This window comes from Castanea sativa, chromosome 9 (assembly GCF_040712315.1).
Source record: "Castanea sativa cultivar Marrone di Chiusa Pesio chromosome 9, ASM4071231v1".
Lineage (NCBI taxonomy): Eukaryota > Viridiplantae > Streptophyta > Magnoliopsida > Fagales > Fagaceae > Castanea > Castanea sativa.
The window spans coordinates 20,460,001-20,484,162 of NC_134021.1; the positions used below are offsets into that span (position 1 = coordinate 20,460,001).

General features: G+C 34.0%; 1 protein-coding gene and 1 long non-coding RNA gene across 2 annotated transcripts; both read left to right on the plus strand.

The window, feature by feature from the left end:
- Window positions 1-4,032: 4,032 nt before the first annotated feature.
- LOC142610397 (NADPH-dependent aldo-keto reductase, chloroplastic-like) lies at window positions 4,033-11,741 on the plus strand. Its single transcript, XM_075782213.1, has 7 exons — window positions 4,033-4,283; window positions 8,821-8,871; window positions 9,925-10,001; window positions 10,119-10,206; window positions 10,597-10,872; window positions 11,072-11,320; window positions 11,442-11,741. The coding sequence occupies exons 1-7, from the start codon at window positions 4,164-4,166 to the stop codon at window positions 11,526-11,528; spliced, it is 948 nt and encodes a 315-aa protein (XP_075638328.1). The 5' UTR covers window positions 4,033-4,163; the 3' UTR covers window positions 11,529-11,741.
- A 9,289-nt stretch (window positions 11,742-21,030) lies between these two features.
- On the plus strand, window positions 21,031-21,945 carry LOC142610184 (uncharacterized). The gene is made up of 2 exons (XR_012839781.1): window positions 21,031-21,382; window positions 21,836-21,945. It is a non-coding gene; the product is annotated as an uncharacterized LOC142610184 (long non-coding RNA).
- Window positions 21,946-24,162: the final 2,217 nt, after the last annotated feature.

Consider the following 24,162-nt stretch of genomic DNA (forward strand, 5'->3'; position numbering starts at 1 on the left):
TCATTTTAAACCCAAAACACCATTTTGCAACAGCTTATCCAAACGCACCATGGTACTCTACAGTTAATCGAACCTCTCACATATCACAATTCGGTAACTCTCTTTCCTCTCACGCTCCCTTACTTTTAATTTCATTTTCAGTTTTTTTTTTTTTTAAAATTTATTTATTTCATGAGTCATATTGATATAATTTTTTCAAAGGTTATTTTTTGTTTATGTATTTTGATAGAGAGAAGGCACAAATTGAAAGAGATTATCATTGAGTGATTAGATTGATTGTGAAATAGTTGACAATGGTTATGAATCGGAGACGCGATATTACATAAGCCCTTATTAAAGAGCCCAAATGAATGCAAAGGAGTATGAGACATCTATTTCCTTTTTCTTTTTCTTTTTCTTTTTTATATCTTCATCTATTGCTGTTGACTTATATTCTTTGTTGGATTTCAAGAGGAAAAAAATTGTAATTCTTTTTATTTATAAGTTTTTCTTTTTTAATTTTCCAATAGGTTGATCTAGAAAATTAAGAAGAATGATTGGGATGTATAAATTACAAGTTGTAACTGTGTATATTTTTCGATTTTCAAAATAAGGCAACATGCTAGGGATCCCAAAAAATTTTCTTTCAATATGAATTTGGCAATATTGTTGGGGCTCCACTAGATTACCAACCAAATGCATCTTCTTCTTCTTCTTTTTTCCCCCCTCAAATGGAGTTGTTGAAAACTTGAATTTGGGTGGTAATACACAATTGCATAGGATAAGTCTTCACGTGTAGAGAGTTAGGAAGTTTTCTTCTCTTTTTTTTTTTGTTTTTTTGTTTTTTGGAGAGATTTAGGAAGTTAATCATGAAAGGTACAATAGTATTTTTAAAAAATTATTTTATAGTGCCCATTTGAGAATTACTTATTTCGGATATATAGTTTATTTGCATATGTGAGACCAAAAAAATTTAAAAAACTGACTTATTTCCAAAAAATTGAAACTTAAACCATTTGAAATAAAGTTGAGACAAAGAAAAATGTGAGACTCACAAAAAGTACATAAAATATGTGAAAATGCTCTCCATACATATTATTTAAATAAATCACACAATTCATTAAAGTAGTCATATAGCTAAAATTATATATGGATAATTTTTTCAATTGCCACATTGTGAGTTTGAGAAAAATTCTACCAATTTGATTTGGAACGAAACCATTTCCTAAAATAAAATCTGCACTAAGGAATAGATTGATTAAGGAAAAGTAACTTATTTGAAAACTAACAATTTAATTTTTAAATTAATTTTCCAAGTAAATTTGCATCCAACACTCAATTGCATCCAAGTGAATTTGTGAAGTAATATTCCAAGTGTTATGTATAAGAGGAGATTATTTCAATAGCTAAGTCATTAAAGTAATATTCCAAGTGAATTTGCATTCAAAACGCATTTGCATCCGAGTGAATTTGCATCCATGTGAATTTTTAAAGTAATATTCCAAGTGTTATGTATAAGACGAGATTATTTCAATAGTTAAGTCAAGAGATGTGATAGTATTTTGCAAAGGAAATTGTATTGAATACAAAATTTTATCAATGAAATATTAATTTGTCCGGCACAACTGTGCAAAGTAAATATTGATAATGAATTGTATCAAGATTGCATGGGTTAAAGACTTAAAGGTACAAATTAATTTTAGTAATGCACCAAAAAAGTGCATTGATTCACAAGCTCTTCTATTTTTTTTTTATAAAATTAGATAATTTGCATAAATTATAATTTATAATTACTACATTTTTCAATCACAAAAATACCTAGAGATGTGATTAAAAAATTATTTCATCCACAAACGCATAATACTTATCACACCCTTAGGTATTTTTGTGACTGAAAAATGTAGTAATTCTAAATTATAATTAATGCAAATTATTAAATTTTATCCAAAACTAGCCTCTGAGCATGTGCGTGAGCACATTCTCAGAGGCTAGTTTTTTTTTTTTTTTTTTTTTTGAGAATATACTCAAAGGCTAGATAGTAATAAAATTTTTTGAATAATGGAATTGCATGTTTTGGCTATGGATTGGCTATGTGAGGTTTGACATAGTCAAACATGTAGTTGAGATTTCTCACGGATAATGAGTTGTGAGTGGGAGAAATGAGGTGGATAAGAAATCTGATTTTAATGTTTAAATAAACATTAGAGACTTTAACGTTCATGTCTTAATTTGTAGGAATTGAAATAAACATTGGCAACTTTTGTGGTCTTCAAATATCCAATTTGAGATCTCTAGATAAGATAACTACAAAAAAATTCCTGCAAATTGAAAACCTACTGCTACCCAAACACTATTTCACCCTTATTTCTTCATTTAAATATACGTTTAAATAAGTTTCAGATATTTATAATGCTTTAGTGTTTTAGTTCAACAAGAGTTCTATTTCAACAAGAGTTCTAGTTCAACAAGAGTTCTATTGTCGATTTTTAAACTAAAACGTGGTATTTCTTCTTTCTCTCGAAAATTAAGGGTTTGTTTGGTAATGTTGTTCTAATAACATTGTTTGTATTTTTTAAAAATACATATGAATAAAAAAAATATGTAAAAATATATATAATGTTGTTCAAAAATTAAAAAGTGGCACTTAAAATACCATATCAATCACCACCGAGGCATGTGAAATTTCCTTTGAAATTTGTAGCAAAGTATGTGGGAGAATAGAGTGCAACGTCATTAAACTCAAACAAGAGGAAGATGTTAAAAGCAAACATTCAAACATGATGTGCCAACATCAAGGATACTTGTCGGCTACCATTTTATTTATACTTAAAAAAGACGAGCACTTTCCCAAACAAAGCAAGCAAATCACTGGTACTATTTGTCAAACACTCGAGAAAAAGAAAAGGTAGGGGACCGGGAAGGTCCCAATATTTGTGGGATGACATATTAAGAACATTATATTTGTGGGATGACATTCTACAACCACTAAAAAAAAGCCTCATCGCATGTGCCAAACCGTGTGATGAGGTTAATACACTATTATCAGTTTCTTTAAGCCTTATTTCATATTCTCGTGTGTATTAAAATGCTTAATATTCTATAAAAAAAAAGTTTATCTCACATTTATGGTGCTAAAAATTCTAATGTTATGAAAAAATGCACAATTTTTTTTTGTAACTTTTACATGATTCGTTATAATTGGTGAAAAAAATGGTGGTTCATATAAACTAGAAGAGAGTAGTTTTGGAATCACAAATCATTTCTCAATTTTTTTTGTTACAACTCTGGTCTGACAAACTATGAGTAGTTAATTATCACTTATATATCTCTATATATTAAAAGGATTAAAAAAAATGTTAAAATACTCATAATCTAATTAGATATTCCTAAAAAATAAAAATAGGTTTCAAATTGTAATTCAACAAAAAAAAAAAACCAAAAAAAAACTTTTTTTTTTTTTCCAAAATTAGCACACTTTATTTAAAACACACGTTTGATACATTTTTTCCTAAAAATTAGCACAAACTAAACCATCAATTTACTCCTTTTCGAAATTCTAAAATTTAGCTTCTTAAAAATCTCTTCTAGTGAAGCCTCACTAACAAGTAACAATAAATAAATTCAAATAAAAAAATTATGACATTCAACTCAAACTAACACACTATCTCTATTTACCAAAGAAACTTTTCCCTATAAAGTAGCACAATCTATTTAAATATATTTCACACATATTTAATACATTTTTTTTTTCCTAAAAATTAGCATAATACACTCTCTCTATTTAAATATATCTCACACAAATATACTTTTCCTAAAAAATGAGCACACAAAATAAACAATCAGTCTGGTAATTTTCAAAATACAAAATTTTAGCTTTTTAGAAAGGGAAGGCCACGTGATAAGCCCACGTCACTGATAAAGAATTTTGAAAAATTGTTTCACCGGAAGAACTTGCATTATTCCATTCACAATGATCGCTACACGTGGCAGGAAAGGAAACGAGATTGGTATGGTTGCGGACTGTATCGTTCGTTTTCATTATAAAAGAGGCCGGAGATGCCTTCATTTTCGCACACTTTCACTCTTTGTAAACTCAGATTTTCGTCGTTTCTTTTCGTCTCTCTGCTTCATTATATTATCAGCGTCGAATCAACGCACTTCCTTCGTAGCTAAAACTCCGAAAAATGGCGAACCCAATTTCATTCTTTCAACTGAACACCGGCGCTAAGATCCCTTCAGTCGCTTTGGGTACGTGGCAATCCGACCCTGGCCTCGTCGGCGAAGCTGTCGCCACCGCCATTAAGGTCTCTCTCTCAATTTTTTCTCCTTCTTTTATGTCACAGATTGAGTAAAATCGGCTCTAAAAAGTTTTCCTGGCAAAACTTTTCCGTGGAAATTGGATTTCGTCCATTTGTTTATTTATTTGTTGCTACCCATGGCATGATGATGAATTTTATTTTAATAAAAATTGGTGTAAATACATTTTTAGTCCCTACCTTTTAACTCGATTTCTATTTTAATTCCTACATTTTATTTATATCACTTTTAGTCCTTAAACTAATTAACGTGTGTTATTTTCGTCATTTCCGTCAGTTAACCGACGAAAATTGCTGAGGTGACAGTTGGAGACATTAAAATATTATTAAAAATGTCACATCAGCATTTAATTTTTTTTTAAAATAATTTATCAATTTTAATTAAATAGGAAAACAAAATTAAAAACAATAAGAACACAAAAACAAACCCAGATCCAACCAGAACCAAACACAAACTCAAATTTAAAAACACAAAAACAAACAAAAATAATTGCAACTCTGCACAAACCCAAAAAAATCATATAAACCCAGAAATCAAACTCTGATACGTGCTTTCACAGTCTGCAAACTCTGGCACTCCATCATCTCCTCCCCAACCTTCTCTTCCTCTTCTCTTCATCTATGGTTCTTCCTTTACGGCCTCCACAACACCTCCTCCAAGAACCACCAATCCTTCGCCTTCGACCCCATCTCCAACCTCTGGATTGAGACCGACCTCGTGATCTTTGGCTAGGTCCTTCAACTTCAGCTCCACCTCTTTGGAATTGGAGAAGGCGTTCTTGAAGAAAGGGCTTCGCGCCACGAGGAGACAGCGGTGGACGACGACTTGTTCGGTTCCGACTAGGATCTTGGCATTCGCGAATTGGGCTGAGGAAGAGGAGTTGTTGAAGAGGGATTCGAGGTTTTGGGAGAGGCGGCGGAGGGCCGAGATATCAGGTGGTGGCGAAGGGTGGTCGGAGGAGGAGAGTGTTTCGGTGTTTGTGGCTGCGGCCGTGGCTACGCAGCATATGCTACTACCGTTGCTTATTTCGTTTGAATCCGAAAAACCCATTTTGTAATCCTTTGAAGAGAGAGTTGGGCTTGTAACCCATTTTGTAACCCATTTTGTGTTGAGTTATTACAATATTCTTTTATGATTTTTCTGTGGTTAAGCTGGGTTTGTGGTTGAGCTAGGTTTGTGTGAGCAATCAAGTTTTATTACAATATTCTTTTATGATTTTACTGTGTTTGATTTTTGGGTTTATATGATTTTTTTTAGGTTTGTGCGGAGCTGCAATCATTTTTTTTTTTTTTGTGTTTTTAAATTTGAGTTTGTGTTTGGTTCTGGGTTGGATCTGGGTTTGTTTTTGTGTTCTTATTGTTTTTAATTTTGTTTTTTTTAATTAAAATTGATAAATTATTTTTTTAAAAATTAAATGTTGATGTGACATTTTTAATAATATTTTAATGTCTCTAGCTGCCACCTTAGCAATTTCCGTCGGTTGACTGACGAAAAAGACGAAAATAATACGCGTTAATTGGTTTAAGGACTAAAAGTGGTAAAAATAAAATGTAGGGACTAAAATAGAAATCGGGTCAAAATGTAAGAACTAAAAGTGCATTTACGTCATGAAAATTATTAGATTCTAGAAAAAGCACGGGGCAGATTCGAGATATCTAGGGACCTGTTAGGAAAATTGAATTCAAATTAGAATAAGGGTGAGTTTGGTTGGACCTTTTGAAAAAGTGCATAATGAAAAAGTGCTTTTTGAAAAAGCTAAGTGTTTGGAAAAGCTGTTAAAAAGTGCTTTTTGAAAAAACTGAGTATTTGGCTAGCATTTATAAAAGTTGCAGTTTGAGAGATAAATTACCAAAAAGGACAATGTATATATAAAGGAGTTTATTTCATATTTAAATCAACTACTTCATATACATAAATCAATTTTTCTCTTTCTAATTATTTTTTTCTCATCAATATTAGCTAATAATAACCTACCACTTAAGATTTATTATGAAAGTATTGTGAAAATATTGTGATAAAAATTGATACTGATTTTAATTTGAACGTACTATTAAAATTATTTTTTTCTCTTTCTATAAAATTTTTTCTTTTCTCACTAATATTAGCTAATAATAACTTACCATTTAAGATTTATTGTGAAAATATTGTGATAAAAATTAATACTCATTAAAATTTGAACGTACTATTAAAATTATTTTTTTCTCTTTCTATAAAAAATATTTTTTTTCACCAATATTAGCTAATAATAACTTACCAATTAAGATTTATTGTGAAAATATTGTTATAAAAATTGATATGATTTTAATTTGACCGTACTATTGAAATTATTTTTTTTCTCTTTCTATACAAATTATTTTTTTTCTCACCAATATTAGCTAATAATAACTTACCACTTAAGATTTATTATAAAAATATTGTGATAAAAATTGTGATAGCATTCCCTTCTTTTTCTTTCCTTTTTCTTTCCCTCTTTTTTTCTCCTCCACGTTACTGCATTTCCTTCTTTTTCCTTTTTTTTTTCTTTTTTTTTTCCCACTCTTTTTTTCTCCTCCACCCACGTATAACTCTTTTTCTTTTTTTTTTTCCTTCTTTCCTCACTTTTCCCAGCCACTTCTCCCATTCTCCATAACATTTCACAGAGCTCTCCTTCTTCCTCTTTCTTTCTTTTTTTTTCTTTGGCAAGAACTCATCTCTTTTTTCATCTTTTTTCTTTATTTCCTTTTTTTTTTTTTTCTTTCCTTCTTTATTCTTTTTTTTTTTTCCACACTTCATAGAAGATGATGATGAAGAAGATGAAGATGATTGAAACATAAGGATTTTGGGATTTTGGGTTTGATTTTGAGTTGATTTTTTTTAGTTGATTTTGGGTTTGATTTTGGATTTTGAGTTGATTTTGGGTTTGATTTTGAGTTGATTTTTTTTTTCTGTGGATTTTGGGTTTGATTTTGTTTTGGGTTGATTTTGAGTTGGGTTTGGGATGGGTTTTCCAATGGAATTTGAGTTGATTTTAAGTTGTTTTGTGTTGATCAGATTAGACAAATAAAAATTTAAAAAAAAATACAAAGGAAGAGATAGATGTGTGAGTGAGCTTGATGAGAGCGTTGAAGAAGACGAAGATGGACAGATTTATTGAAGGGTAATTTGGTAATTGCCCAAGATTGTTCAACGGATACATCAGAACGCGCACTGGCTTTTGGCAAAATGGACCTCTAGAGCTCCATAAGGGATTGCGCGTTTTATGCCTTGGCTCAAAACGCAACTTTTTTCAAAAAGTTGCGTTTTGTGCTGAACCAAACGCACATAAAGGGCTGGCTTTTTGAAAAAGTGACTTTTTGGGCTCAAAACGTTGAACCAAACGGGCACTAAAACAATGTGTGAGTATGACAACAACAAATTAATAAATATCCTAGTCCTAGGTGGTTACCCCAACTATTTATTCTATTCTGTCTAACATACTGGATAGGTTGTTTGTTGTATAATTTCCTTGGTGATCCATGTGTGATTAACTCATTAATTTATTTTATTAATTTGGTCTGACAAATTTTCCCATATTTTCTTGTGTATGATCGACTGGTAAATCTGATATATTTCTATATATTTTGCAATACTTACAATATATTTGCCAATAATATTATATTGAAGGTTTCCAACATATTGTCCAATACATTTCTTAAATTAATACTCAAAGATAACAATGTTGTTTTGTTTTAAGGTTTTAAGCCACTTAGGTGGCATTTGGTATGAGATAATTACATAATGTTTTAGAATTTTGGGAATGTTTAGGGACTGTTTGGATGGAAGGGGGAGTGGAGAGGAGTATAGTAGAATTGGCTAAAAATAGACTAATTTTTGGCCAAATTTACACTACTCTACTCCCCTCTCTCCCCCTTCAATCCAAATAGTCCATTAAAGATTACCTGCAAATCCCATGTTTAGTTGCAAATTGCGTAAAGGAATCAGGGAGACAGAGAGACCAATTCTTGACCATAATTTTTAGAAAGAGATAAAAATAGATGCTGAATGAAAATAAATTATTTTTATTAACAAAGCATGCTGTTGTGACTTGCGATTGCAATGAAGAATACGAATTTAAAAAATTATATTTGTATTATATAGGTCATTGAAGAATGTTAAAGTTTAATTTTAGTAAATTTTTCATGATTTATGGTTTATATTTTGTTTCTTATTATTTATTTGGAAGAAGATTTAAAAAATGACTTGATAATGTGTTTATAAATCTTAAGATATTTTGGGAAAAATAAATAATTCTTATAAAATTCTCGGGAATATTAGTAGATTCCTAATCAAATTAAGCATTGTAATGTAGATTCCTCTAAACCGAATGCCCCATTAACGACAGGCCCTATATGTGTCACCTTGGACCATCTGTTTCTAGGGGCTGTAAAATGAGACACTTCATACATTTTGTTATCAGAAAGTGCAAACTTGTCTTGCTGATTTTACAAATGATTATTTATTTCCTTGTTGTTTAGCACTCAACCAACATTTTTACTTGTACTGCAGGTTGGATACCGCCATATTGATTGTGCTCAGGTCTATGGCAATGAGAAGGAGGTAAATACAGTGTCTACTTATCAATTTTTTTTTTAAGTTCTGGCCTCAACGTCCTTCGATTGTTATTATTGTTATCAATGCGTTCAAAGTCTTATGTCTAGAATTTCTTTATTTTTCTAAAAGCCATGATGGTAGAGTTTAGACCTTGCTAAAGATGACTTGTATGGCTGTATTTGTTTGGTCTGACCCATGTGAATGTTTCTCTAACCAAGTTCTTTATTATTATGCCAATTACTAAAAAGTACTTTATTAGTGCGAAACCCTCATTTCGCTACCTTTTTCACCAATAAAAATTTTCTCAATTTTTAGTTTGTTTGGCTCCCAGTACGGTAAAACATTTTACTAATTTTTTCTCTGGTTGGTCTAAAGCTTGCTGGACGTCTTTCATGGATATAATTTACTTTTGAGATTTTTCTGTGTCTAGATTAGAGTAGCCTATGCATCTTCTTTCTCAGGTTTACTCTATTTGGATGTAAAAATTATGACAAGTTCCTGATCAGTTTTATTATAACTCACATACTGGGAATTGACACGTTCATAATATGAAATTAATATATTTGTACTACATTTGTAATACCTAGTAGCTTTATTATAAAATGAGTATAATGCAAAATTAACCCTCTAAGTTTCTTCAAATTTCATTTTAGTCTTCTAACTTTACGTTTATTCATTTCAGTTCTCTAACTTTCAAATTTATTCAATTAAGGCTATTTTATCAACTTTTTTTATATGTTGTGGTTAATTTTTCAATTTTATAAAATTTCTTCAAATTTTTTAAATTAAAAAAATGCAATTAATGATTGAAAAATATTTTCTAGATTTTTTTTTCAAAAAATTTTAACAAAAGTTAACAGAAAGGCCTTAATTGAATAAATTTGAAACTTAGAGGACTGAAATAAACGAACTTCAAGTTAGAGCACTAAAACGAAATCTAAAGAAAGTTAGAAGACCAGTTTTGCATTTTAGCCTTATAAAATCTAGCATGATGTTTTAAATTGCTTAAGCCTTTGCAAGAATTGTATGTGAACATTGTCTAATCCTTTATTCTTGTAGATTGGTTTGGTTCTGAAGAAGCTGTTTGAAGATGGTGTGGTGAAGCGTGAGGATTTGTGGATTACTTCCAAACTCTGGTTTGTTTTTATTTTGACATTATCAATGATACTGCTGCATGCTTTATGCCTTATTAACTGAGCTTAGACTTCATCTAGTATTTTTTACCCCCTCTAAAATACTGTCATGATCCACAGGTGTACTGATCATGCTCCTGAAGATGTTCCAGTGGCATTGGATAGAACTTTGCGAGACTTGCAGCTTGGTTATATTGATCTATACCTTGTATGTACTACTGGTTATAGCGTCTATTCAATTTCTCTTTTGAAACTTGGTAAAAAAGTTTTTGCATTCATTCACTTGCAGCGTCTATACAATTTCCTTCTTGAAACTTGGTAAAAAGAGCATTTTCATTAATATACCTTGTACAGTCTTTGGAATCCAATTGATATAAAATTGCCTAGACTTAACTGATTGAAGGTCAAATACAAGAGGGTCTTTTTGATTCCATCAAGAATGTTACAAATCATGGCAAAGCATACTATCATAGTTTGCCCCAAGTCTAGCTACCTTGCTTCTGTTTTTCCTGGAAAATTACATCGCACTTTTTACTTAACAATATGTTATTGAGGACATTATTCAACTATAACTAAATGAGGCTGTTGAATTTTAAAGATCCATTGGCCAGTCCGGATGAAGAAGGGGCCAGTAGGCTTTAAGCCGGAAAACCTTGTTCAGCCAGATATACCTAGCACTTGGAAAGCATTGGAAGCCCTCTACGATTCTGGCAAAACTCGAGCTATTGGTGTGAGCAATTTCTCTTCAAAGAAATTGGAAGATTTGTTCAAGGTAGCACGTGTTCCTCCTGCTGTTAACCAGGTGGAGTGTCATCCTTCTTGGCAGCAGAAAAAGTTGCATGCATTTTGTAAATCCAATGGAGTTCACCTATCTGTGAGTAGGAAAATTTTTAATTGATTTTATTTGCTTGAGTTTTTTGTTAAATTGATTTCCATTTCAATCTTGAATTATCTAGCCAATGAGCTTGCTCAATTGACACTTCCTCCCTCAATAATAATGGATGGAGGGTGAGATCATGGGTTCAAGACCCATGATCTAGAATTTTTGTTGAAACTGTTAATACTTTTTGTAGGGATATTCGCCATTAGGTTCTCCTGGCACGACAAGGCTCAAGAGTGATGTCCTCAAGAATCCAATTTTAGTTACAATTGCAGAGAAACTAGGCAAAACTCCTGCACAAGTTGCCCTTCGCTGGGGGCTGCAAATGGGTCATAGTGTGCTTCCAAAGAGTACAAATGAAGCAAGGATCAAAGATAACTTTGATGTCTTTGACTGGTCCATACCCGAAGACTTGTTCGCCAAGTTCTCTGAAATTGAGCAGGCAAGTATATGATGATGATGATACTGTTCAGGATGGTTATTGGGGGGACTCGTTATCTTCATAAAACTCTCTTTAAACTGTGCAGGCAAGATTGGTAACTTTTTCTCTTTAAACTGTGCAGGCAAGATTGGTTAAGGGGACCTCATTTATCCATGAGACTTATGGCGCATACAGGACTATTGAGGAATTCTGGGATGGCGAAATCTGAGCAGTTGGATAAGTACTGGTTATTGGAGACAGAAGCAAAAACAAAGTAACATTTGATGTTTTATCTTCATTCTTGATATTTCAGTGATAAAAAAAAAGTTTTAGGTGTCTGGTAATGGTTTTTATGGGGAGGAACCCTTTCAAATGTGTGAAGGAGAAGTTTTATATTGGCATAATTGAATAATATTTAAGTTTTTTTCTTTTTTCTTTTTAACCTGCACTTTTTTCTTTGCCTGCACTTACACGGTAAGGTCTAGGGATGCACAATTTACCACTTTAGAGCATTCATCTCTTTTTTCTTTTTTCTTTTTTTTAAGATAGTTTTCAACTTATGGCGTCTTTTCTTTATAATAGTTCTTTATTATTGGACCAAAATGCCAATTGGTTTTTGGTGTAGACAAAGATTGAACCTCGAATCTTTTATTTAACTATAAGAGATTTTAATAGTTAAGCTAACTAGAACCTACTAAAGCATTCACCTTGGATTAGGCAAAATACTATTTCATTTTGAATATGCCTAATATATTGGATTCTCAATCTATTAGCCAAAATGGATTTAACTGCTGTGCTTCTTCAGAAATAGATAGCACTTAATTTAGCCAATTGAATGGCAATAGTTACAGTTGACAAGAAACTAAATGTCAAAGGTGATAAAAATGTTTCTGGAGTTATATCCTAATTCAATGGAGAATTTAACTATAGGATTGAAGTCCTACAAAGAAATATACTCATATTTCTAATTGTTACTCAGTAGTGCTTACAAATAGGGATGGCAATTTAGATCCGACCCGCGGATACCCGGCCCAGCCCGGCCCGACCCTAATGGGCCGGATTTTACCCGGCCCGATAAAGAATAGGGTCGGGTATAGATTTTTTTAAAAAAAATCGGAAGCAGGTTCGGGTCGGGTCCGGGTTTTATCAAAAAAACCCGAAACCCGACCCGTAAAAAACCCAGCTAGGTTATATTAATTAAAACCCCCTATATATATATATATATATATATATATATATATATATATATATATATATATATATATATATATATATCATCTCAATTGCAAACCCTAACTCACTACAGCCTAGCCCCAACCGCCTCTCAAGTCTCATCTCATATTCTCATTCCCTTCCCTCATGCCTCACTGCCTCAACCCTCAATCAGCTCCCCTCATCACGCCTCAGTCCTCACTGCCTCATCAGTCATCATGCAGCCATCCACGCCTCACTACCTCAATTAGTTCCCCTCATCAGTCCCCCTCATCACGCCTCACTGCCTCCTCAGACATCACACAGCCAGCCACGCCTCACTCGGTCACTCCTCAGCCACGCTAGCACGCCTCATTAGTCATCACGCCCTCACGCCTCAGCACGCAGCCATGCCTCAGCCACGCTCCCTCATGCCTATGTGCCTCAGCAAGAAGCCACGCCCTCATGCCTCAGCCATCTTGAACTTGAAATTTATTTCTTGGACTTGTGATATTTTGTAGCTTTTTATATTTTATTTTGTAGCTATGATTTTGTTGATTAATGATTATCTTAGTTTAGTGATTTATTGATTTAAAATTTTAGTTATGATTTATTGATGTATAATTAACAAGTGATTTATGATTAACCTATGATTTGGATTGATTTGGCTGTCGTATAACGTGGCTTAAATGCCAAATTTTAGCATTTGGGCCATGGCTGGAATGGGCTGGAATCTAGGGAAAAAATTTTAATGGGCTTTGAATTTTTTTTTTTGGTTGGCCAAATTTTGGCCCAAGAAGATAAATGGAGCCCGCGGGGCCCGTGGGGCCCGGCAGGGCAAGTCTGGGCCTCGGGAAAAAAACCCGATTAATAATTGGGCCGGGTCCGGATTTTGGGTCTTGGCCCGCGGGTCTGGTCCGAGTATGCAAAAACCCAGCCCGAACTCGACCCGTTGCCATTCCTACTTACAAACATGTCCCCACAATTTGCTCCAAGTTGCTTGGACTCTTAATCTAAAATTCTCAGTATGAATGACATCTATGATCTTAAGAATTGCTTAAAAGATTTAGTGTATGTTTAAATAGAGCTGAAATTTGTTTTAGCTGCATTAGGCTTTTTTCTGTGGGTCTGTGCACTATTCACGGGACCTGCAAGTACGAATTTCAGCAAAAATAACTTTAAAACCGAATTTCACGGTACTAGTCACACATTTAAAAGTTATTTTACTACAGTTTTTTCAGTTTTTAGCAATAAGCGGTATTCAAATAGACCCTTAATGTCTATTTTAAAATAGGGAAGGATTTGTGGCTTTAGCCTTTGATCACCAATTAAAGTACTGTTCTTTAGATGCTCTTTTTAATCTCTTTTAGTTAACATTAGAGTGTATTTGTTTGGAGGAGAAATAGGTTAGATGGAAAATTTTGAAGAGAAAATGGAAAGGAAAACTTACTGGAGTGTGTTCTGTTAGGTGGGAAGAAAGGAAAATAAATGGTGGGATCCAAGTGTTTTTCTCATCGGGCCCACCAAAGAATTTTCTCTTTAAAATGGAGAGAAAATTAAAGGGAGAAAATTGAGCTACTTAATAGACAAAAATGCCCATGTCTAGTTTTTTTTGTTTTTCCTTCTTTTTTTTTTCGGGTGTGTGTGTGTGTGTGTTGGGCACATTACCTCTTTCTTCTTCTTCTCTTTTTTCCTTTTTTTTTTTTTTTTCTTTCCTGTACATTCCCTTTCTTTCTTTCTTTCTTTCTTTCTTTCTTTCTTCTTTTTTTTTTTCCCTAAATGTTATATATACCGGGTTGTGGGTGTGATAGTTGTTTTGTTTTTCTTCTTTTTTTTAATTTTTTGTTTAACTAGACATGATTTTTTTTTTGTTGGGAATGGTTTTTATTTTTTTAATAAATTGGGTGATTGCTTTTTTTTTTTTTATGGATGTTTGTCACTTTTTTGTTTTAATTGGCCATCATTTTTTATTAAAGATGTATGAGTAAATTTATACAAACTCACTTTTTCAATCCCCCCACTTTTCCATTCCCAACCAAACAAAAATGAGAATAATTAAAAAAAATTTCTCTCCTTTTACTTTTCCATCCTCCCACCATTTTCTATCCTCCCACTTCTCCATCCCTCCAACCAAACAAACCCTTAGTGAGCCCTTATATAGTTTGACTAGTAGGACCCAACTAACAAGTCATTAACTGACTTAATGGGCTTGATTAAGAATAAAGTTTCTTGTGTCTCGATTGAGTTAGCCTTAGTCAAGAGATTATTGATGGGCTATTCTCGATCAATTGAGGGTTAGTCGAGAAATCAGTGAATGCCATTTCTTGAGATGAAATTTGGAATATGGTCTTGTACTTGATTTTAGACAATACAACTCAAATAAAACCTACATGTCATGTAATTAGCCAATACTAAACCTAGCAATCTATACGCACTCAAATTTTCCACATAACCTATAGCTCTGTATAACTTCTAGTCCTAATTAAATTGTCTTAGGATTTGTAACTTTATAAAAAAAAAAAATGATCCTCCACACTTTAAATTGTCTTCCATTCCATAACCCATATGGAGATAAATAATAAGCAAAGCACCTCATAAATTATATGGGAGCTTCGCACTCGAGATCATGGTATTTATAAATATCTACAAAACTTTTTTCATTTTTTTCCCCTGCCAAAATCATTTTGTTAGGGGTGTAAAAAGAGTTTAACTTTGGTGTATTATTCCAAGTCCTTAACAAATGCACACCAAAAAAGTTGAAAAATATTCACCTCCTCTGTCACTTCTAAGAGTTTTAATCTTCCTACTTGTTTGATTTTCTACTTCATTTTTATAGTGTTCGAACATGTCAAGAAATTCATTCTTATTTTTCTTCGATTTTACATATATAAATTTAGAAAAATCATCAATGAATGGAAAAGAAAACTTCATACTTTAACATAAGTTTTAATAGTTGAAATTTAATATGTTAACTAATCATGTAACAATAATGATTATTTCATGTCATAAAAAAGATGACTTGGATACACATAGATTTTGCAATCACATTAGAAACATTGAATATTGTTGAGGCTCATTTTTTGATAAAGGGGCCAACAGCAGAAGAAGTCCAACAAGAGAGAAGGTAAGGAAGAGAAAATAGTAAAGGAATAAGGAAACAAGCCCAATAGGCAGGATTGATGGCTAGCAGGCCCACAAGAATAAAAAATAGATAAAGAAGAAGTAAAAGGGCCGAAAAAGCCCAAATAATGGAGTAGTAAGCCCATTGGAATAAAAAGAGGTAAAGAATAAACAAATGGACCGGGGAAGCCCGTAAAATGAATTAGTAAACTCAATGGGTCAGCTTAAAAGCCAATAAGCTTGAAAAGTAATAAGAGGTAAAGATATGGTAATTGGGCCAAAGAAGCCCAATGAATTTAACAAAAAACTCATGGGAGTGAAAGAGGTAAAAAGAAAGTAAATAGGTCGAGGAAGCCCGATGAATGAAGTAGTAAAATGGGATGGTACAATAGGAGTGTTGGCCAACAAAGCCTAAAAGAGGTTGTAGACGCTCATTTTTTGCAAGCCCAGCAGGGAGGAAGGCCCAAAGTAATGGGCAAAAGAAAGTAGTATGAAAATGCCATTGAGCTGAGTGGCAGGAATGACAGATAGTGGGTCTATAAAGCAAATAAATGGATCATGAGGAAGTAAATGGGCTTAAAAAGGCCTAGAAGGAAGTAACAACAAACCCATGGGCTGTATGGATGTGGGAACGTGAGAATGGGTCATGGTTGCTACGACAAGCCCAAAGTAATACAAGTAAAGAGAGTAAGGGGCTATGGAGAACCTGTGAGCCCCAAAGGAAAGGTGAGAAGAATTTGGGCCGAGGAAGCCCAAAAACTTAGTAAAAGCCCATGAAAAACACAGAATTGAAAAAGGGCCGAAGATGCCCAGGAAAGTAAGTGGGCCAAGGACGCCCAAATGAAAGTAAGTGGGACAAGGGAGCCCGCGAGTAGTAAAGGGCCCAGTGAGACTATTGGGCCTTCGAAGAAAGAATGAACAGAAAAAAGTCTAAAGTGGCCTAGCAGGCTTAAGTCAAGTAGACTCCACGGCAGGCACAACAGAAATTGTGCGTCAGGAAGCAAGTAACAGGGGTTGGGAATAAAGGCATGGGACGGCCCATAATCTGGCAAAGCCCAGCCCATAGAGGATGCAAGTCATAAATGAGGAGTCAGGCAAAACAGCCCACGCCAAAAGAAGTCGAAATAAGCAGCAGACTGGACAATTTGACGATTAGACCACGGCAAACAGACGAGTAGCAGGCAGAGTTTGAATAAGCACGGAGGCAAGGCACGCGCGAGACTCAAGCACCACTAGCCTGTACCCAACCAATACAGGAAATGGTGAGTCATGGGTCAGAGGTAAGGGGGTATGGTCTGGCGATGGGGATAGGGGAAAACCTATTTTCATGTTTCCTACTTAAGCCCTTTTGGAAGTACTATTCTGCTGGGATGACATACTACCCAAAAGAGGTAAAACTGGGTGGAAACCACCAGGTGCATGCCAAGAGAGGTAGAGAGAAGAAGAGTATTCACATCGTGGCAGGTAAGAGTGCCACAAGGAGCAAGCAAAACGAAAAAGCCTTCTTTGTCTGAAATGGAGTGGCACTGGCTGGGTGACTGACTAGTCAGTGATGGTCGGCAAAAAAAACCCACGCCAAAAACGGTTAAGGGCTAAAATGGTAAAAGCCAAGCACGGCTGGCCCTATATAAGGAGCCTTACTATGCAAGGCCAAAGGGGGAGAGAGAGGGGGACAGCAAACCTTTGTGAGATAATCACTGATATTGCAAGAAACAGGGGAGCGAGAGAATCAAAAAGAGAGTAAGAAAAAAAAAAGAGTAAAAACAAAAGAAAAAGGAAAAAGAAGGAAAAATGATTAAAAGAAACAAGAGAGAAGTAGAGAGAATAGAAGGATTGGCATGCACCGAATGGGTTAATCTCCCTCTCCCCTCCTAATCCATGCCCTCTGGCCACAAAAAGGAACTCTACTCAACTCAAGTCACTTAGGTCCGTTCTTTCAAAGCGGCTAATCTCTTTCTCAGGGAGATTAGTAGAGTTGAAGGAGTGGTTCCCCTTCCTGACGTTGATTCCGCAGGATGGTTTGACATGGCAAGCTGACTTTTATTTCTTTAAATACGCTTGGTTTTCTCTGTTCAATACTTATTCTTTCTGTTATCATTGTGCAAAGCAGGCACCCCTCATACAGGTCCGCTGTCTGTGTTAACTAGATCCCTATTATTGTTTTATTACATCTGCCTGCTATAGTTAATGTAACAGTCTTGCCTGCTGAAAGAATACGACCAGGACCTGATCAACAGAGGCTTTGTTTGTGCACAAACCGGACCAAGAAGGTTTGCTCCCAGACCAGTCCCAACTCCTCGATCTAGAAAACTCTAGGCCTGGTGTAGCGGCAAGCGGCCTAGCCCAACACTTGCAAAATAGGCCCACACAGATGTAAAGATGTGAAAAGTGGGCCAAAGAAGCCTTGAGCAAAATATTGATGAAGAAGTGGGCTAGCACAGTAGGAGCATCGGTCTGTAAGCCTATAGGGTAACAAGAAATGAAAGAAAAGGTAAAGCTATTGCAGGCACGATGAAGTGATACGACAAGATCAATAGCCAAAAGGCCCACAGACTTAGAAAAGGAAAACATGAGCTCGGTAGGAAGATGAGGGTTTTTTGCCTAAGTAACGCTCAGTCCAAGAAGGGGTGAAAGATAGAGAATATGAGCCCAAAAGCCCACACATCCTTCACACTACAAAAGATAAACACCAAGCAGCACATATAGTAGAATCAAACAAACACAAAAGCAGCAGAAATGATGTGAATGCCAAAAAGAAACAAATTTAGACAGAGTGGAGCATGCACAAAGGGTCAGAGCACCACCTACTTATATCCAGCCAATACGTGAAAGGTGGGCCACAAGTCATGGCTTTTAAAGGGTGTGGTTTGGCGGTATGGAGAAAAAGTGGTCTATTCTAAGGTTCTTGCTCAAGCTTCTTTGGGAGATATGTCCTACTTGGATGGCATCTCACCCAAAAGAGGAAAGTATGGGCTAACACCACTTGATGCATGTCATAGAGGTAAGTAATGAAGAGGTTTAATCCTTATCCGGATGAGAGAAGTAAAAAATAAAGAGAGGTAAGAAACAAGATAATCAATTTTGTCTAGGTATGGAGAGTGGTGCAACCAACACATTCAAAGTAATGGTAGTGGCTGAGCAGCTGGCAGGCCAGTGAGCAGTCCTGGAAGAACACCCATAAGGACCCAAAAGTAGTTGAGGGGTAAAAATGGTAAATCCCACCATGCCAGATAGTATAAAAAGGGGTAGTTATGAATAGTGAAAAGGAGGAGAAACGAAAGGAAGGAGAGGTAGAAAAGAAAAAGAAAGAACATACAAAAAAGTATAGAGATATAAGTGGTAGGAATAGAGGCATGCATCAATAGACCACTTTTTTCTCTCCCTCTTGACAGACCCACTCTCTGAGGGATTGAGGATTGAAACTTAAACCATTTAGGTCATTTTTTTTAAAGTGTGTAACTTCTATGGCGGAAGCCTTCCTTGAGGTAACTCACGTTGAAAATTGGCTCCCTTCTTGGACTCACTTCTGTTGAAAAGTTAAGCCTACTTTTCTAGTAGACACATTTTCTTTTTGTTATTTATGCTTATTGGATGATTAGTTTATCGTTCAGTTATTAAGTTGTCTATTGTAGCTAGGGATGACAATTTTTCCCCACCCCGCTTCGCCCCATGCGGGTTTTCCCCGCCCCGCAAAGGTGATGGGGCGGAGATAGGGCGAGATTTTAGACCCGCACCATGGGGCGGGGCAGGGCGGGGCGGGGATGGGTTTACACTTTTTAGACCCACCCCGCCCCACCTCGCGTTAATAAGGATTAAGTTGTAATTTTTTCATACTCTAAAATCCTACTATTTAAACAAAAATATCATTAGCTTATTTTATTCTACCTAACATGGTTCTACCTCTCTTTTCTCTCAAGCAAAGTTGGAAATAAGATACTAATTTTAACTCTTTTTTTTGTCTTTTCATTCATGATTCATATGTCTTTCTCAACTTACGTTTCATCATTAATATAATATGACATTTTTGTGTCATACTATGATATTTTTGTTGTGACATTGTCTTGTTAAACATTTAGATAATATTATTTAATTTTTGCTAAAAATTAGTTTGATTTGATAGGATAAATTTATTTATAATTTCAAGTATATTTTAATATTGAAACATGTCATTTTATTTGAAAAAATGGTAATAGTTATAGGAAAAATTAACAAGAAAAAAGTTTTACGATGTAGGGCGGGGCTTCGCGGGGTCTTAAGGGGCGAGGATGAGGCAAGAAATTTTCCCCGTCATGCGGGGCGGGGCGAGGATGGGGTAAGAAAAATCTATACAGGGTGGGGGCGAAGATCCTATCCTTCGGCCCTGCCCCGCCCCATTGCCATCCCTAATTGTAGCGTTATTTCCATCTATTGTATTATTCTGCTATAACTTTATTAGCGACTTTCCTTATTGGTGTTACTCTTATTAATTCCATTTAGTATTTTAGTTATTCTATCAGATTGTGCTCCTACAATAATATCTATAATAGTTATTCCTACCATGCCCATACCATATGCCCAGCCCGTGGTGCTTTTGCCAAAATGCGTCTATATTGGGATGGTTCGACTGGCGCACAGGCTGGCCTAAAGTGTTGTCCCATTTAGGCCTGTCCAGCTCTCTTACCTCAAATCTATGGGCCGTAGTGCAACAGGAGGGATCGAAGCCCAACAACATAAAAAGGCCCACCGCAAATATAAAAAAACAATTATTAAAATAATCCATATCAAATAATCCAATCCTTTCACAATATGAATTCAATTTCATGGCACACAAAGAACGTTGGTTAAAACTAACTTCTTTCTCCAGTCACAATTCATTACCATGAAACTCTTGTTCATTGGTCGGATTCAATATATTCACAGCATCTTTGACCCAAAATTATTATGTTGTATATGAAAGATGAGTTTAACATCTCATATTTTTTGCTAGCTTAAAAGGTAAAATTTAAAACTAGTGATTTTCTTATTAATTAATAGGTGTGGCAAAAAAGTAAATTTAAAGAAGAGAATCCGCTAAAAGATAAAAAGAAGGCCAGACTATGCCACTTAGAAGAATTATATGATATTGAGTTTTTTTTTTTTTTTTCTTGATAGATACAAAAGATTTATTTATTTTTTGTAGGATATGAATCTCTCTTTCTTTCTTTTTTTTTTTTAATTTAAGAAAACAAATTACTATTTGAACTACTATAGCCCACTTGAATCATAACTTGCCGATCCAATTACCCAAAGCTTGGTCATTACTTGCAATCGGCCCAAGAATCTAAAAGCCCAAGTGCATCCAAAATGAGAAAGAAAAAAAAAAAAAAAAAAAAAAAGTAAAAACCTTCCAAAAGGCATTTTCAACGAGTATAAAAGTATAAACCTTATATAGAACCTAAAACCATTAAACCAAAAGCAAAACCCTCAGTACAAAACCCTAAAAGCCAAGAAGTCCCAACACTCTCGCTCTCTGTACCTGTGAAGAAAATGGCCTTGAATTCTATGCTCCGCAGAGCCACTTCTTCTGTACTCCCTCTGGCCATCAGAGCCACCGCCGGATCCTCGAGATCCTTCCACAGCGTGATCTCCACAGCCCAGAAGGTCAATCTCGGCCGCGCGCTGAACCCGAAAAGCTTCTCCCCATTTCTGCGTTTCTCCACCGCTGCCACCGTTTCGAAAACAAGCCATGACGAGAGCCTTATTCGGGTCCTCGAGTCCGAGATCGACTGCGCCCAGAAGGACCACCTCGAATACGTGAGTTTTCTTCACGGTTTCTTCTTCCTCTCTCTCTCTCTCTCTCTTTAATTATCTGCTTATTGGGTTATTAATTTTTCCATTTACAAAAAAAAAATTGAAGGTTTCATTTTTTTTAGACTGTAAATTTTAGTTTGAAATTTTATGCAATTTTTGGATTTGGGTGATGTGTAAAAATTTAATTGGGTATTTGAAGTTGTGAGTGTTTGGTGTAATTATCATTGAGTGATTAGATTGATTGTGGAATAGTTGACAATGGTTATGAATCGGAGACACGATATTACATAAGCCCTTATTAAAGAGCCCAGATGAATGCAAAGGAGTATGAGACATCTATTTTTTTTTTTTTTATATCTTCATCTATTGCTGTTGACTTATATTCTTTGTTGGATTTCAAGAGGAAAAAAATTGTAATTCTTTTTATTTATAAGTTTTTCTTTTTTAATTTTCCAGTAGGTTGATCTAGAAGATTAAGAAGAATGATTGGGATGTATAAATTACAAGTTGTAACTGTGTATATTTTTCAATTTTCAAAATAAGGCAACATGCTAGGGATCCCAAAATTTTTTCTTTCAATATGAATTTGGCAATATTGTTGGGGCTCCATTAGATTACCAACTAAATGCATCTTCTTCTTCTTTTTTTCCCCCCTCAAATGGAGTTGTTGAAAACTTGAATTTGGGTGGTAAGACACAATTGCATAGGATAAGTCTTCACGGGTAGAGAGTTAGGAAGTTTTCTTTTCTCTCTTTTTTTTTTTTTTTTTTTTTTTTTAAGATAGATTTAGGAAGTTAATCATGAAAGGTACAATAGTATTTTAAAAAAATTATTTTATAGTGCCCATTTGAGAATTACTTATTTCGGATATATAGTTTATTTGCATAGGTGAGACCAAAAAAATTTTAAAAACTGACTTATTTCCAAAAAATTGAAACTTAAACTATTTGAAATAAAGTTGAGACAAAGAAAAATGTGACTCACAAAAAGTACATAAAATATGTGAAAATGCTCTCCATATATATTATTTAAATAAATCACACAATTCATTAAAATAGTCATATAGCTAAAATTATACATGGATAATTTTTTCAATTGTCACATAGCGAGTTTGAGAAAAATTCTACCAATTTGATTTGGAATGAAACCATTTCCTAAAATAAAATCTGCACTAAGGAATAGATTGATTAAGGAAAAGCAACTTATTTGAAAACTAACAATTTAATTTTTAAAGTATTTTTCCAAGTAAATTTGCATCCAAAACTCAATTGCATCCAAGTGAATTTGCGAAGTGATATTCCAAGTGTTATGTATAAGAGGAGATTATTTCAATAGCTAAGTCATTAAAGTAATATTCCAAGTGAATTTGCATTCAAAACGCATTTGCATCCAAGTGAATTTGCATCCATGTGAATTTTTAAAGTAATATTCCAAGTGTTATGTATAAGACGAGATTATTTCAATAGTTACGTTAAGAGATGTGATAGTATTTTGCAAAGGAGATTGTATTGAATACAAAATTTTATCAATGAAATATTAATTTGTCCGGCACAACTATGCAAAGTAAATATTGATAATGAATTGTATCAAGATTGCATGGGTTAAAGACTTAAAGGTACAAATTAATTTTAGTAATGCACCAAAAAAGTGCATTGATTCACAAGCTCTTCTATTTTTTTTTATAAAAATTTGATAATTTGTATAAATTATAATTTATAATTACTACATTTTTCAATCACAAAAATACCTAGGGATGTGATGAAAAAATTATTTCATCCACAAACGCATAATACTTATCACGCCCTTAAGTATTTTTGTAACTAAAAAATGTAGTAATTCTAAATTATAATTGATGCAAATTATTAAATTTTATCCAAAACTAGCCTCTAAGAATGTGCGTGAGCACGTTCTCAGAGGCTAGTTTTTTTTTTTTTTTTTTAGAATATACTCAGAGGCTAGATAGTAATAAAATTGTTTGAATAATGGAATTGCATGTTTTGGCTATGGATTGGCTATGTGAGGTTTGACATAGTCAAACATATAGTTGAGATTTCTTATAGATAATGAGTTGTGAGTGGGGTAGTGAGGTGGATAAGAAATCTGATTTTAATGTTTAAATAAACATTAGAGACTTTAACGTTCATGTCTTAATTTGTAGGAACTGAAATAAACGTTGACAACTTTTGTGGTCTTTAAATATCCAATTTGAGATCTCTAGATAAGATAACTACAAAAAATTCTTGCAGATTGAAAACCTACTGCTACCCAAACATTATTTCACTCTTATTTCTTCATTTAAATATACTTTTAAATAGGTTTCAGATATTTATAATGTTTTAGTTCAATAAGAGTTCTATTTCAATTTTACTTCATTTTTACATAATTTTATATAGTTGTATGGTTTGATATTGTCGATGAATTTTAAACTAGAACGTGATATTTCTTCTTTCTCTCGAAAATTAAAGGCCTGTTTGGTAATGTTGTTCTAATAACGTTGTTTGTATTTTTTAAAAACACATATGAGTAAAAAAGTATATAAAAATATATATAATATTATTTAAAAATTAAAAAATGGTACTTAAAATACCATATCAATCACCACCGAGGCATGTGAAATTTCCTTTGAAATTTGTTGCAAAGTATGTGGCAGAATAGAGTGCAACGTCATTAAACTCAAACAAGAGGAAGATGTTAAAAGCAAACATTCAAACACGATGTGCCAACAGCAAGGATACTTGTCGGCTACCATTTTATTTATACTTAAAAAAGACGAGCACTTTCCC

What these genes read in the sequence shown, in the direction of transcription:
- LOC142610397 (XM_075782213.1), top strand. Translation starts at nt 4,164, where the DNA reads ATGGCGAACCCAATTTCATTCTTTCAACTGAACACCGGCGCTAAGATC. An exon ending in CCAATGGAGTTCACCTATCT is followed by an intron (nt 10,873 to 11,071) that starts GTGAGTAGGAAA and finishes TACTTTTTGTAG; the next exon opens with GGATATTCGCCATTAGGTTC. An exon ending in AGTTCTCTGAAATTGAGCAG is followed by an intron (nt 11,321 to 11,441) that starts GCAAGTATATGA and finishes TAAACTGTGCAG; the next exon opens with GCAAGATTGGTTAAGGGGAC.